Source organism: Sinocyclocheilus rhinocerous, unplaced genomic scaffold (assembly GCF_001515625.1).
Source record: "Sinocyclocheilus rhinocerous isolate Xijiao unplaced genomic scaffold, SAMN03320098_v1.1 scaffold1211, whole genome shotgun sequence".
Classification (NCBI taxonomy): Eukaryota; Metazoa; Chordata; class Actinopteri; order Cypriniformes; family Cyprinidae; genus Sinocyclocheilus; species Sinocyclocheilus rhinocerous.
The window spans coordinates 589,424-604,994 of record NW_015670979.1 but is presented as its reverse complement, the minus strand read 5'-3'; the positions used below and the strand labels follow the sequence as shown (position 1 = coordinate 604,994).

At 36.9% G+C, this 15,571-nt stretch overlaps 2 protein-coding genes across 2 annotated transcripts; one reads left to right on the top strand and one right to left on the bottom strand.

Moving 5' to 3' along the window:
- The first annotated feature begins 3,261 nt into the window (after window positions 1-3,261).
- On the top strand, window positions 3,262-6,239 carry LOC107734475 (replication factor C subunit 3). Its single transcript, XM_016546446.1, has 9 exons — window positions 3,262-3,497; window positions 3,779-3,916; window positions 4,003-4,070; window positions 4,151-4,248; window positions 4,400-4,581; window positions 5,176-5,312; window positions 5,476-5,574; window positions 5,788-5,857; window positions 5,983-6,239. Exons 1-9 carry the CDS (start codon window positions 3,411-3,413, stop codon window positions 6,172-6,174), a joined length of 1,071 nt encoding a protein of 356 aa, XP_016401932.1. The 5' UTR covers window positions 3,262-3,410; the 3' UTR covers window positions 6,175-6,239.
- Window positions 6,240-6,856: 617 nt separating this feature from the next.
- LOC107734474 (klotho-like) lies at window positions 6,857-13,435 on the bottom strand. The gene is made up of 6 exons (XM_016546445.1): window positions 13,338-13,435; window positions 12,555-13,239; window positions 11,467-11,977; window positions 10,165-10,433; window positions 8,572-9,697; window positions 6,857-7,239 (listed from the first exon to the last, which is right to left on the bottom strand). The coding sequence occupies exons 1-6, from the start codon at window positions 13,382-13,384 to the stop codon at window positions 6,899-6,901; spliced, it is 2,979 nt and encodes a 992-aa protein (XP_016401931.1). The 5' UTR covers window positions 13,385-13,435; the 3' UTR covers window positions 6,857-6,898.
- Between the last annotated feature and the right edge of the window lie 2,136 nt (window positions 13,436-15,571).

Genomic DNA, 15,571 nt, shown 5'->3' with positions numbered 1-15,571 from the left:
TGTAAAAGTCTACTCATATAGTTGTCATGCTTTCATTTAAGAGGCATAATGAAGCCACATGGCATGTTCATCCTTGTGCCACGAACTCACAACCCAGAGATATAAATAAAACCTTCTGGGGCTTCAAAGTGTCTCTGAGCTGCAGTGACAGAAAACAGACTAACAGTGATGCAAAAAGCAAGAAGTGCATTCTCAGAATTCATAACAATATGTTCTTGCAATGTGTTCTGGGGAAAGTAAAAACCAGGACTGCCTGGCATCTGATCACACTCACCAAACTGATAATCACTTTAACGCCTTACAATCTCCTGAACTGCATTACCTATCCAACACCGACTACAATACATGCTTCCTTTTTAATCTGACAGCAGATATCTTACACCACTGATCAAAAGTTTGGGGTTGGCAAGATTTTTCAAATGTCTTGTAAAGATGTCTCTTACATGTCTTTTACAAAAATACAGTAAAAACAGTAATACTGGGAAACATTACTACAATTTAAAACAACTATTTTCTTTTTTAATATATTTTAAAATGTAATTTATTCCTGTGATGACAAAGCTGAATTTTCAGCAGCCATTGCTCCAGTCTTCAGTGTCACATGATCCTTCAGAAATCATTCTAATATGCTGATTTGATGTTAAAGACATATTTTTATTATTATTAATGTTGAAAACAGTTGTTCTGCATAATATTTTTATGAAAGCTATGATACATTTTTTCACGATTCTTTGATAAATAGAAAGTTCAAAAGAACAGCATTCATTTGAAATAGCAATCTTCTCTAACACTGTAAATGTCTTTACTGTTACTTTTGATCAATTTAATACATCCTTACTGAATATAAGTATTAATTCCTTTAAACAAATCGTATCCCAAACATTTGAAAAGTAGTGTATATATATAGCTTTCTTCAGGTATTAGACCTCCATAAAAAAAACATAAAAATTTGTACAAGCATCTCTAAATATAGCTGTTACTGCCATCTAGTGGTACACTTTATATATATCATCTGCATAATTAAGACCTCTTTTTTTCCCAAGAAATACAAACAAGCAAATGCAAAAAAAGAAATGGAAAAAAAGAAAAAGAAAATGGAAGGATGCTTTGCACCTGTATGTGCAGGAGGATGTCTGTGCTCTGTTGTGTGAAGATTAGATGTTGAGTGAACATTGTTCCCTCAAAACCATTAAAGGGGTCATATGATGCTGCTAAAAAGAACATTATTTTGTGTATTTGGTGTAATGAAATGTGTTTATGCGGTTTAAAGTTAAAAAAACACATTATTTTCCACATACTGTACATTATTGTTTCTCCTCTATGCCCCGCCTTTTTGAAACGCGTCGATTTTTACAAAGCTCATCGTTCTACGATGGAAGGAATATCTCTTTGGTTTTGAGACTTTAGTGTTTGCAACTTTACAGATCTTCTTTATGCACCAAGAGCTTGTAACACTCCAAAGAGAAAGGAAAAATTGAAATCGCATCATATGACCCCTTTAAGAACTACTTTGATAGGAATTGACCTGAAATAATAATAAAAAAACACTTAAACTAATAAAGCTTTCAAAATCCAAAATCTTCTAGAAGGTACAATTTAAACTTCTCAATAGGGCTGTGATCTTCATATTAACAAGACTGCTACATTTTGCAACATACTAAACACCTAGAAGAAAATTATATTGCTCTTTCATTCAAGTATGAAATACATTTGTGGTAAAAATTTTACATAAATGCAAAATGTTAATTATTTTACCAAAATAAGAGGGATCATACAAAATGCATGTCATTTTTTATTTAGAACTGAATAAAAGATGTTTAGTCCACAGGAGAAAATAATAGTAAAAATGACCCTGTTCAAAGTTCAAAAGTCAAAACGCTTGATTTGTAATACTGTGTTGTTACCTGGATGATCCACAGCTGTTTTTCTGTTTTGTGATAGTTGTTCATGAGTCCCTTGTTTGTCCTGAACAGTTAAACTGCCTGCTGTTCTTCAGCAAAATCCTTCAGGTCCCACAAATTTGGTTTTCCAGCATCTCTTGCATATTTGAACCCTTTCCAACAATGACTGTATGACAAAACAAAAAAACAAAACAAAAAACGGCAGTGGATCATCCAGGTAACAACACAGAATTAAGAATCAAGCATATGTATTATTTTCTCTTGTGGACTATATGTAAATGTCTTTTATGTGAAGTATCTTATTCAAGTCAGTACTAAATTAAAAAAAAAACATGCATTTTGTTGAACCCTCTTATTTTGGTAAAATAATTAACATTTTGCATGTATGTAAAATTTTGACCACACCTGTATTTGTTGAGATTTTTCCAGAAACTTGTGCAATCACTAAGCTCTTTTTCTCTGAAGGAAAAAAAAAAACAGAGAAGCAGAACCTACACAAAAGACGTAGACGAAATAAGTTTACAATGAAAAATGTAAAAAAAAAAAAAAAAAAACGTTTGAAAATGTCTGTTTAGTGGTGTATGAGTATAGAAAAACTGTTACCTGAGTCTTCAGCAATCCAGACAGGTAAGTTAGTGAAGTGCTTTCTCTGGGGTGGTCCCTCACTGACATGAACTGCTGTTACATCAGGTTGTTCTCTGACAATACTGAAATACTGTTTACATGCCATCAGGGGGACAGGCGTCTGTCAAAATGGCTTTTTGTTCAGTGTGGCTTTTCACACTAACCCCGAGTTATCGTGTTTTTCCACCGCGCATACCAAGTTAAACTCTGGGTAAAACAACAATCCATACTTCATTTTGAAAGAGAGTTACCAAATTTTTGTAGCGCTAAAACAAAAAAGTAGTTGCATGCTAAAAGTGTTGGCGACAACGGTGACTGAGACGCTCATTCTGCTTTTCTATTCCAGGCCTGCAAACAGGTCTGCAATAACAATGTGAACTAAACTAGCAAACTGCCTCAGAATCGCCATCTACTGGATAAATGAACTGTATAAATCTACCATGCACCCATACTGGTCATATATCATAATAAGAATGTTAATTCCACCTACCTATATTATTATTCAGCCTATATTACTTTTTATTTCTTTTTTATTTCTTGTCATGGCCATATCATTAGCTTACGACCATTTGATGATAATAAGGCTAGGCAGGCATCATCATAAATCACGTAGAAAAAAAAACCATACATTTTAAAATAAATTTATACCAATCTAGTGTGCTATGTAACGCTTGAAGGATTTCTGTGTATATTTTATTTGCGCAAAGCGCAGCAATGCATTGAGTTTTACACAACGCGAAAGCACTGGTCCCTCTTCGCTCCCTGTAGTTGCCGGTCTGACGGCGCTGCGCGGGTTTATATGTTTCGCGTGAGCAGGCAGCTCACAATAACATAATATTGTTCAATTTTTACGGAGGCGCGATATTCTCGTCACTCAGCAGGAAAATGAGTTTATGGGTGGATAAATACAGACCATCGTCCTTGGCTAAACTCGACTACCACAAGGAGCAAGCAAACCAGCTCAAAAATCTGGTAAAAAGCAGAAACTACTGTAACTTATATAGACCGCTAACTGGTGTTGGTGGTGTTTATGTCCGATTCAGTAAACAACTAAATATGAATTACATTTCATTACATCATTACGCTCTCTTCTGGAAGAAAACACTTTAAATTATGTGTTTACCATTGCAGCAACAGTAGTTTGCAATATCTGTGATATAACGTTAGATTCAAATGTGCTTCACTTATTCAGCCATGCTGTCTTTAATTAGTCATTAGACAATACAATGATCTCTCGCTGTTAAATTTGACAGGTCCAGTGTGGTGATTTTCCACACTTGTTGGTTTATGGACCGACTGGTGCTGGTAAGAAAACCCGGATCATGTGTTTGCTCAGAGAGCTGTACGGACCCGGGGTCGAGAAACTTAGGATTGAACACCAGTCCATCACGGTATTAAATAAATAAATAAAACTATTAAGCTTTAAACTATTGTCTAATGATATAGCTTATTAACTATCACTGTTCGTCTCTTGTAGACACCATCTAAAAAGAAGCTTGAAATCAACACAGTTGCCAGCAACTACCATCTAGAGGTGAATCCAAGGTAATGAAGAGATTTACTCGACTCTGTGTATGTTGGGTGCCTTTACTAGCAGAATCTCATGTCTGATCTGTTTTCCTCAGTGATGCTGGGAACAGTGATCGTGTGGTCATTCAGGAGCTGATCAAAACTGTTGCCCAGTCTCAGCAGATTCAGTCCAGTGCTCAAAGGGAGTTCAAAGGTTTGGCTTTGTTCTTTCATTGGGTTAAATCATTAATCTGTATGTTAAATAGCTAAGAGCTGTGTCTGGATTTGATAATCTTATATTAATGATCCGGACACTTATATAACAGTAATATAAGAGTAGTGGCAATGATCAAATGTCTTTGCAGTGGTGCTGCTGACGGAGGTGGACCGTCTCACTAAAGATGCCCAGCATGCCTTGCGCCGTACGATGGAGAAGTACATGTCCACTTGTCGATTGATCCTGTGCTGTAACTCCACCTCAAAAGTGATTGGCCCCATCAGGAGCAGGTGTCTGGCTGTGAGAGTCCCCCTACCAAGTGTGGAAGAGGTGAAGCGGGTTTTTTTTTTTTTAAGAAATTACTACTATTATTCAGCAAGCATGCATTTTAAGTTATTTAAAAGTGGCATTAAAGACATTTATAATGTTACAAAAAATGTGGTTTCAAATAAATGCAATTCTTTTGACATTATTTGCCATTCATTAAAGAATCCTGAAAAAAAGCATCACGATTTCCACAAAAATATTAAGCAGTACAAACTGTTTTCAACATTGAAAATATTGAGAAATGTTTCTTCAGCACCAAATCAGCATATTATATTGATTTCTGAAGGATCATGTGACACTGAAGACTGGAGTAATGGCTGCAGAAAATTCAGCTTTGCATCACAGGAATAAATTACATTTTAAAATATATTAAAATACAAAAATGTTCTTTAAAAATCATAATAATATTTCACAATATTACTGCTTTTTCTGTATTTTTTATTTTAATCAAATAAATGCAGCCTTGATGAGCATAAACATTCTTTCTTAAATATATTAATTTAATAAAAACGCATAAAAATTAGCATTATAAGTTTTAAATGTGTTCAAGTGTGTTGTGCTTGAGATGTGAAAACAACCCAACCTTATTCCTCTCAGGTGTGCAGTGTTCTGTCAGGCGTGTGCAGGAAGGAGGGGCTGCTGCTTCCTCCTGAACTGGCCAGACTGATCGCTGACAAATCTGGCCGTAACCTTCGTAAAGCCCTGCTGATGTGTGAGGCCTGCAGAGTTCAACAGTAAGTCAACAAGACTAAAGATCTCAGAATTAAATACATGCCCAATGTTATTCAGTTTTCCAATGATAACCACAAATGAAGCCTCTGAATGAACATAACTCACCTGAAGTGTATGCCACACTTACAGTGTACGTAATCTTTTCCCAAATTGACGTTTCTGCAGGTATCCATTCTCTCCAGACCAGGACATCCCTGAGACAGACTGGGAGGTTTACCTCAGAGAGACCGCTAATGCTATAGTCAGCCAGCAGAGCCCTCAAAGGTCAGGACATATATGAAATGCGTGCATTGATTTTTAGGGGTTCAAAGTCCTTTTTAGGGTTTAAAGCGGCAATCCCTTGCCTTTGATTCAACAATATGTCAGTTGGTTTGGATCCTTTACATTATAATAGATTTGAACAATTTTGGTTTCAATAACCTGGTATGTTTTTAAGTGGTATAGATGTAAACTAAACTGTCTATTGTATTTTTGCAGACTTTTGGAGGTTCGGGCTCGATTGTATGAACTTCTGACTCACTGCATCCCGCCAGAAGTCATCATGAAGGTACAGCTGCTTATTTACAGCATAAAGAAATAATTTATACTGTGAAATAGAATTAAACTTTCAGGGTTAAATAAAAATGGTTAAGAGTCACTGCATTAACACTGTTTCTTTGCATGGTATTTAAGGGCCTGGTGACAGAGTTGCTGAGTAACTGTGATGGACACTTGAAGGCTGAGGTGGCTCAGATGGCAGCATACTACGAACACAGACTGCAGCTGGGCAGCAAAGCAGTCTACCACCTGGAGGCTTTTGTAGCTAAATTCATGGCCATCTACAAGAAGTTTATGGAAGATGGACTTGACAACTTTATGTTCTGAGCCACTGTAGCCTAAAAGAATTAGATATATTAATTGTTTGTTTTTCATAAAAGCCATTTCAAATGTTCTTGGCCTGCTGTTATTGCTATTTGGGTATCGAATCAAAGAGGTACAGAATTTCATATGGAGGATGAAATGAGCAAAACCTTCAGTGTAAAGCACGATTGGAATGGAAATTGCAAACATGAATATTAGAAAAGCTAAATATAATTTTTTATATGTAAATATAACTTAAAAAGGCCAAGATAGGGTACAGAAAATTATAAGAGTACGTATAGATATCAAAGTTACTTTACTATGACACCAAGTACAACATTAAATGTTTATTTAATACATTATAAAGGATTATATTAGACAATGTGAGTATGAGTGTGACATTACTTAGCTAAGCTAACTATAGTAAGGCCCGTAATACACCAGAACAGAATAAAATACTTTTCCCCCATAACTTTTATTTTACAACTCATGCAAAATAGAAAACCTTTGTGCAGACTTGACCAAATATTGCAAATATACTTTTTTGTTTACAAATAAATAGTGTTTTTACATGGTAAAGCTGCAGTTAAGTAATTATCCAGGTCTTCCTGGTTCATGTAGTACCCATTAGGAAATTCCATAAGTACTACAATTTAAGAAAGATTTAAAAGCATAATATGTAGGTAGTCAAACTAACCATTAAAACAAATAAATTAGAGATATAAGAGTCCACTGGAACCATTTCCTTTCATTTTTTGGTGGTTAATTTGTGTCTCTTGACTGAGTAGTAGATAACCAGGCCCACTGTGATCAGCATGCAAGAGCTCACCAGAGAGAGAAAGCCAACGACAGGCTGCTTGGTGAGGACAAAACGGCCAGAGCCGTGCACTGGAGCAAGGGGACACTGTTGTTGAGATGTGCCTGGGGCAGGGAAGCCGTTGTGGTGGATGATGTTTTTGTAATGGGCCAGTGAAGATTTTGAAATGACCTCCTCCTGCACATGACCATACATGCCAAAGCCTGGGTCCCGCCGGTCGCTGAACGCATATGCAAAATAGCCCTTCAGATTGACTCCATCCAGCGTATATGCTAAAACAACAAATCAGAGGTTAGAAAACAACTGAAATGAACTCATGATGTAACTATAAAGCGAATTCAGATGACAAGGTAAATAAGGCCTTGCCAGTGTTTTGGGAAGAGTAAACAAATATTTTTTTCCAAAGCTCAGATAAAGAGCGGCTTGCTATTTTTCCTGAGATCAGCAAACTGTTTCCCTAGTTTTCTGCTTAATAATTAAGCTGCTGTGTGTGGATGTGTGCGTACAACGTGAGCTTTGCGCCTCTAAATAGAAATGGCATTGCTTTGAGTCATCAGAACTTATCCAAGTGAGTTACTGTACTGGGAAACTAAAAAAACAAAAACAAATCTTAAACAATTAGATGATGTAAAATTCAAATATAACATTTTATTATAGATTTGTATATTATAAATTAACATTGAAACATTGAATATTGAAACAAATGGTAAGTTTAATCACACTTATAATAAGTAAAAATGATACCTATGAGTTACATTTAATATCAGTATATGATTAGTTTTTTATGTTTTTTAGTTTATTAGTTTTTTTATCTTAATAATCTTAATATTTTAAACAATGTGAATAAATAACATTTCCTTTTAATTGTATTAAAATGTATGAGAAATGTTTTTAATAGAGCCAATAAAAACAAAAAATAGCCACGTGATGTCAGGATAACCTAATTAGTAAATGTTAAAGCCTACAGTATTATATTTGATACACAAATTTCTAATGTCTCTAAACTGAATGAAAAAAACTTTGCTGAAAAAAACACATTCTATTGTACACATTCTACTACATGCCTTCTGTCATCTGATTGACTTTTTTTTTAGCAAGTTAAAGGCCTTTTTGTAATATTATATTTGATACACAAATTTCTAATGTCTCTAAACTGAATGAAAACTTTGCTGAAAAAAACACATTCTGTTGTACACATTCTACTACATGCCTTCTGTAATCTGATTGACTTTTTTTTTAGCAAGTTAAAGGCCTTTTTGTACAATTCTTAAAACATGGTACACATGAAAATTTTAGAAAAAAATCATGTTAAAATGTGTATATCAAATATTATAAGGCTTTTGAGAAAAATGTATGTATATCTTTCAATCATCATTCTATTGCATCGCATTATATGTTTTGCACAACACAATAAAAACTACAGATATCTGATCATAAAACTGAACATTTAAATATTACCTTCATAAGACATATTATTGGGAGAGACAGATTTTGTCTAACGGTTCAATAAACTGCTCTTGATAAAAGCTAAAAATTGGGATTGGTATAAGCCTCCCCAGAGCTACCTGTTGGTGTGTAATACCTAACATTACATGGTTTCTTACCTTTCAAGGCCTCATTAATGTAGTTGTAAAGGTAGTAGACGCGCAAGCTATCCTTAAACCTAGCAATGTCCTCCTGAACACCATTGGCCATCACGTAAATGGGAAGCCCTTTGTATCGAGAGTTAACCCAGTTCAGTGCCTTGCGAAGACCCCAGGGGACCACAGGAGAGTTGCGTCTTGGAGACATGATCCAGGTCACGTCAGATATCAGCTGTACCTGCAGCTTGTCCTTGAAAGTGTATTTGTCTTCCACTCCATCATACACCATTGAGGTAGTAAAATGGCTGATGGCGAAGAAATCATAGGTTCCTTTAACCAACAGCCGATCTTCATCGCTAAATACGGGTAAGTGGTAGTTAAAGAGATCAATATTGTTTCGCTGTTGGAGCCAACTACGCATCACCGCTGGGTAATCGCCACTACCGAAGATGGGCTCTGCAAACCAGCCGACTCGAAAGTCCAGGACTCGGTTTGCAGGCTCAACGTCCTCTCTGTTGAAAGAAAACGCAGGTTCGACCCAGTCCATATGAAGAACCAGTGATGCCTTACCGCCTTGGGCTTTGCGAAACTCGCTGTCATAGACGTGCCAAGCTAAAGCATGCGCACGGAGCAGCTGGTGACCCACAGTGTATTCAAGATCCTCATCGTTAGGTTCATTCAGCGTGATCCACAGCTTGACATGAGCTCCTAGTCGTTGGAAACACAACCTGGCATATTTCGCAAAGGCCTGGACTGTCTCCTCGCTCTGCCAGCCGCCACCAGCCTCAATGGGTGCCGGTAGGCTGGACAGTTTCCCTGTGTGATGCCAAAGGGTCACAACAGGGATTATGTTAACCTTTTGTAGCTCACTGACAAAGCAATGGTAGTATCTCAGAAGTGTTTCGTTAGCATCAGACATCTGGCCTGTTGGGGTGATGGAGGACCAGTTGAGGGAGAAGTGGAAGTGTGAGACCTGCATACGGTGCACGTCAGACACCTGCTGGAGAATGCTGCCGTAATCGGCGCAGTGGTGTGTCCTGTGCATAGGGGGCGCCAGCACACCCGGGACCTTTGTCAGCTCTCCGTTACCAGATATGTTCCAGATGTAAACGCTAGGGTCGGCAAACTGGGTAGGTATAGTATCAACCTTCAAAACAGGATCAGAAGACATTCAGATGATTTAGATACAAAATATGAAAGAGTTGAAATAAAACTAGTTTTCAAAAATATGCAAATTATATTTATAAATGTTTGAAGTTTGAACAAAGGTCAAAGATAAAAGTTAAATGCATTGTATGATCTACACAGAATCTAAGTTCTATAGAAGTGACCTTTGAATGGGACAAACAAAAATGATCTAAGTTCAATTTGCTTGCAAGTGTGCAAAGTACAGCCATTTCCTTAATTTTTAATTAAATATGTGCAGTTAGATGTAATCTGAGGTTAACTGTCACAGTTTTTTTTTTTATTTAAAAAGGAACGATGACATTAATCAACATTCAAATAAATATAAATATACCAGAGTTAGCCAAAAGGCTAATTTCCATTGTCAGTCGCTCTCTCTGAAGTGCTATGCTATGCATTAAAGTGTGCATTAAAAAAAAAAGCCTGTACCTGTATTGAGTTGGCTGCAACTCCCCAGGCAAAGTCACAGGGAAAGACGCCCTGTTCAGGGCGGTTCTCAGGCAGCTGAGGGAATCCATTCTTTTCTATGAGTTTGCTATAGAAAGTAGCAGATGTCTTTGGCTCTCTTTTCAGATCAGGACTGTTGAAATCCACATAGAATAGCCCTCGTCGTATTCCATATTCCCGATACCACTCATACCCGTCCAACAGAGACCAGGCTGTGTAGCCAATCACATTTACTCTGTCAAAGCGGATTGCTTTAAAGAGAAGACAATTATTGTTTATAATCAATTACTAATTGTGAAATGTGAATTGTTAAAGGGATAGTTTACCCAAAAATGAAAATTAGCCCATTATTTACTCACCCTCAAGCCATCCTAGGCGTATATGACTTCCTTCTTTCAGATGAATCCAATCGGAGTTATATTAAAAATTTACTTTGATCTTCCAAGCTGTTTAATGGCAGTCAGCGGGTGTTGCAGTTCATCAGTCCAAAAGAAGTGAAATAAAGCGCATCCATCCATAATAAAAGTGCCTCACACGGCCAAGAGGGTCTGGCTGCAGCCTCGCACTTGCACTCTCAGACTTGCACTCTCAGACACTTGCGCTTCCGCTAGCGACGTTACTTGCAGTCTTTTATTTTTTTTATTTTGTTCTATTTATTGATTACTTTTTGTTTGAATCTCTCAACATTTTACAACAGTAGCCAGGTGGTGAAGACAAGAAAAAAGAAACTAAATTACGAAGTCACTTGCAATCGCCACGTGCACTCTCCGATACCTGCGACGTCACTTGCAATCGACACAAATCGTGTGTGTTGCCAATGGAGACAAGACGCTGTGGTGGTGATTTAAAGGGGTCATATGATGCGATTTCAAGTTTTCCTTTCTCTTTGGAGTGTTACAAGCTGATTGTGCATACCAGTCTCCTCTTGGCTTTTATCGAAATCCTCCGACATTCTTCTTTACAAATCCTCGTTTTGTACTTCTAATTAGTGATCGTTGTTTTGTTTTGATCTCTCCCCTGCGCTTCCGCGTTCGTCACTTCTGAGTGGTGCATGCGCAACACCGACGTCCTACGTCATCCGCCCTGAGATGCTTTCGTGTACAACAGTGAGCGCAAGCTAGTTGAGGGCGAGTAATTCATGGGCTAATTTTCATTTTTGGGTGAACTCCTTTAATGCTAAATAAGCCTGAATAGCCTACATCATAAATGCTCCTTTAACCATTAAAAGATATATGAGATGATCTCAAAATGCCCATATCAAATACCCTCAGTTAATCCATTTACCTTTTAGAGTCTCCATAATAAAGCGCTTTAGGTAGTACATATGCTTGGCATCCTTTGTTTTCGTGTTGCCACTTCCATACCAGCCACTCTCCACCACAAAGATGGGAGGATTGTTGTACTCGGCTCGGACCCAGTACAGCAGCATCCTCAGACATAGGTCTTCTGTCTGGCCAAAGAGCAGACTGTCATTGATCAGCTGAAAACTAAGAGCAGGTCCGTGAGACAGGGCAAAGAAGTCCGCCGTTCCATTAACATACAAGCTCTCGGTCTCCGTGAAGGACGGCAGTCTGTGGGTCAAATTGCGTTTCATGCAGGGTGGATAGTCTCCATCCACAAACAACGGATGGGCGAACCAGCCGAGCACGAAGTCCAGAGAACACTGACAGGCTTTGCTGTTCTCCTGTCTGGTTCTGCTAGGTTTGATCCAGTGGGAGGCCAGAGCCATGGACACTCGCCCACCCTGACTGGAACGATACCGGTCATCATACAAGTGCCAGGCTGCTGCATGAGCCTAGAAGACAACGCAGATCAGAAACAAATTAAATAAATAAATACAAAATGTGGCAAAACATTATATTTGGAAAACATGTACTCTATGCTGCACTTTTACATAAATTGAACAAACATAATTAAACAAAGCAAAAAAAAAAATTATTAACAATATCATTCTAACCTTGAAAGAGATGTTTTAATATATTTTTGTTTTTATAAACATATTTTTGTTCATTTCATATTAATTTTTTTAATACTTGATTTTTTTTTGTTTTAACAGTAATTACAATAATTCTCTTGATGTATATATAAAACACTATATTTTATTATTGGAATATAGTATTTTATTGTTTTTTTTTAATACATTGAAATGACTCTTTCAAGGCTATATATATATATATATACACACACACACACACACATATATAGGCTATATATATATATATATACACACACACACACACGCACACATAGAGAGACATAGAAAATTATCCAGACATAGACGTGTGCAATTTTGTCTTCCCTCCTATTTGTATCTATAAATTTGTTTATTAAATACATAAATAACAAACATTTGATTATGTGACTCTAATTACCTTCAGTAGATTATGTCCAACTCTGAAAGGCAAATCGGAGTCATTTTTGATACCAGGTGCCACAACCCCAGTTCCATATCCATGCCAGGCCACAACAAAAGGATTGTCAATGGTAATCCAAAATTTCACATCAGATCCAAATGTTTTAAAACAAAAATCGGCATATTCTCTGAAAAGTTCGACCATAATCAAATTGCTCCAGCCTCCAAAGAGGGTCTGCAAACTGTCTGGCAGGTCCCAATGATATAAAGTCACAACGGGCAGCACTTTAATTTCCTTCAATCCACGAATTAGATTTTTATAATACTCCACACCTTTTTTGTTGTAACTTTCTTTGGTGCCGTTGGAGAAGATGCGCGGCCAGGACAGAGAAAAACGGTAGTGACTAACTCCAAGTTGCTGCAGGGCTCGGAGATCTCCCGGGATGTTGTGATAACTGTCACTGCCAACATCGCCTCTGGATACCCGGGTCCCTCCGCGAGTGAAAGTGTCCCAGATAGACTTACCCTTCCCGTCTTTCTCCCAGGCTCCTTCAACTGAATAGGCAGCGGTGCCGACAGCCCACATAAACTTGTCAGGGAAAGTGTCATAGAGGAAGGCTTTGTCACCGGGATATGGAAGTTTGCTAAATCTATCCCATGTGTGCAGTCCTGCGCCTGGATCAGCTGCAGTCCACTGTAGCTGACTGAACAACACAAGCGCCAAAACAATCCATGTAACTTTCATGGTGTCAGAGAACTGGACAACTTTCCAACTGTTAAACAAGTGAGCTGTGTCTCTTACCTCACTCCGAGCCGTTTGCGACTGTGGTATAACCCACCTGGCCCCATCTGGGCCCGTTTTTGTCCTCTCAGGAAATCTATCAATTATTACCCAGGCACTTGACGGGTAAATAGGTATCCAAGCACTGCGCAATTCCAGCCTCCATAATAACACATTTCCTCCTGCTTGTGTATGATAGGGCAAATATGATTATACAGTATAACAACAACAACAACAAACAATTTATGATTTCTTCAGTGGCTCTAAAGGCCAACTGAATATCTTTTAAGACTGAAAAACCTATGAATGAACCACATATGTTTTAGGAATACTGATCACCTAGTTATCCAGTAATCCAAACGGGTTATCCAATGACTTTCAATTTATGAATGAAATACATCTACAGTAGATTACATTAATGTTAACAGTCCGGACATGTAAAATGTATTAAAAAAATGCATAAAAAGAATTTTTAAAAATCCTTCATATGGTCATTTTGAACTGGTCAGTCCAATATTGTTTTGAATGCTTTTGCAGTTTCAACTGCATTCTGTGTAAGTGCTAAACAGGTGTATTTTTAATAGCTAGAGCTGGATTAAGTAATAAAATCAACATTTTACAGTAAAAGTGAAAGTACTGTAATATGTACTTGGAAACAGACATGCATTTAATTGAATTATCTGTGTCATATATCAGACTGCATTTATGGAAACTCTCTCCATCTGGAAGGCTAATGACATTGTGCACCTGCGCGATCGGTACCAGAAGGAAAAACTGCCATTGTAATATGTTAATGCCAATAATATGTTCCCTGGGATTGTTTTATTAGCTTTAAACCACCCATTTGGCCCTCTGAAGGGGCCATGTTCACATTATCTGGGCTGTTGGCCTGTCTGACTCAGGCAAAACATCAATATTACAGTCATATTTACATACTGTAATTCAATTAATTAAAAAATGTATTACTTTTGATAGGGAAAAATATTTCTATGTTTCTAATGTTGTTTATAGGAACTACTGCTCTCTATAATCACCAAACATTATTAAACACCTAAAAATCACAAAATGTTATTTTTTAACACCTAAATATCAGTTTTATTTTACAACACATCTCCTTACCTTGTGCCATCCAGACGAGGAAAAATCAATGGTGTGAGTCCTGTGTTTCCCTGCAAGGCTTGTTTGACAGTCACCTGTTAAAGGTCAGTTTTGTGTGAATTTATATTGGGTGGTGAAGCATAATGTATTTTCCATATCACAGTGAATGGTAATATTGTGTTACACTGACATAAATGTTCTGAAACGTTATAGCCAAAATGATTTTATTCCATATAGATTAATTATAAATAGAGATGGTTGGATAGAAAGAGAGAACAAAAGAGGAGAAAGAAACAAATCCAAAGTGTGCTTTCAGCTGGAACAAAAACAACACACTCACTGAGCACTGAACTTACTTAGTGACACATATTTGTGTCTAAAACGTTTCAGGCCTTCCTCTGTATGTGGAGGTGGTGGTCATCCAAAGGCTGTTAATTCATGAACTGAAGACTCACTTATTGCTTACGTTGATCCAATGGGGCTGTTCTTAAAATGTAAAAGTTACTTTGAATGAGAGTGTCTGCTAAACGACTACTACTACTAACAGTGCTTGAAGACAACCCATTGTGCAATAGTTAATAACTGATTTCTCATACTTTCTTTTAATTATGAAATAAACAAAACATGAAATATCCTCCTCAATCATCAAACAAAAACACACCTTAACCTGGTAATGCAACCTAGATTGAACAGCTTGAACTATAGTGAATCTAGAATTTAAGACCCTTAATAAACCTTTAGTTTAGTCCTCTCTGTTTGCTATTCATAAACTGCATAAGAGAGGCACAGAGGCTTTTAAAATCCACCTTTTATTACCCTCCACTTATTTGAATGCCTAGCAACATACCGGACAAACTATTACTGCTATTCAAATCTCCAGTAAAAGAGTCAGTAGAAAGAAAGACTATTCTGTAAATCTATTTTAATCACCTTATTTTTTATTTATTAAAAAATGTTTATAAACACATATTTATATTTTTATAGTATATTTATTTATATAATACATGTTTAAAATAATTATTTTATAAATATGTTTTATATTTATAATTCACCTCGTCCTGTGGTGTGACAAATAATTTTTAAAACTGCAAATATTACTAGGTGTCTCTCAGTTATTATAAGAACATTGCAGTGATCATCTCTAAATAATTTCACTG

Bases quoted from the DNA above. Each gene is read 5' to 3' on its own strand.
- LOC107734475 (XM_016546446.1), top strand. From the start codon at position 3,411: ATGAGTTTATGGGTGGATAAATACAGACCATCGTCCTTGGCTAAACTC. The intron at 4,071-4,150 runs GTAATGAAGAGA...TGTTTTCCTCAG, and splicing joins CATCTAGAGGTGAATCCAAG to TGATGCTGGGAACAGTGATC. The intron at 5,575-5,787 runs GTCAGGACATAT...GTATTTTTGCAG, and splicing joins AGCCAGCAGAGCCCTCAAAG to ACTTTTGGAGGTTCGGGCTC.
- LOC107734474 (XM_016546445.1), bottom strand. From the start codon at position 13,384: ATGGGGCCAGGTGGGTTATACCACAGTCGCAAACGGCTCGGAGTGAG. The intron at 13,240-13,337 runs GTAAGAGACACA...TGTGTTGTTCAG, and splicing joins CGCAAACGGCTCGGAGTGAG to TCAGCTACAGTGGACTGCAG. The intron at 10,434-11,466 runs GTAAATGGATTA...TTCTCTTTAAAG, and splicing joins TATTATGGAGACTCTAAAAG to CAATCCGCTTTGACAGAGTA.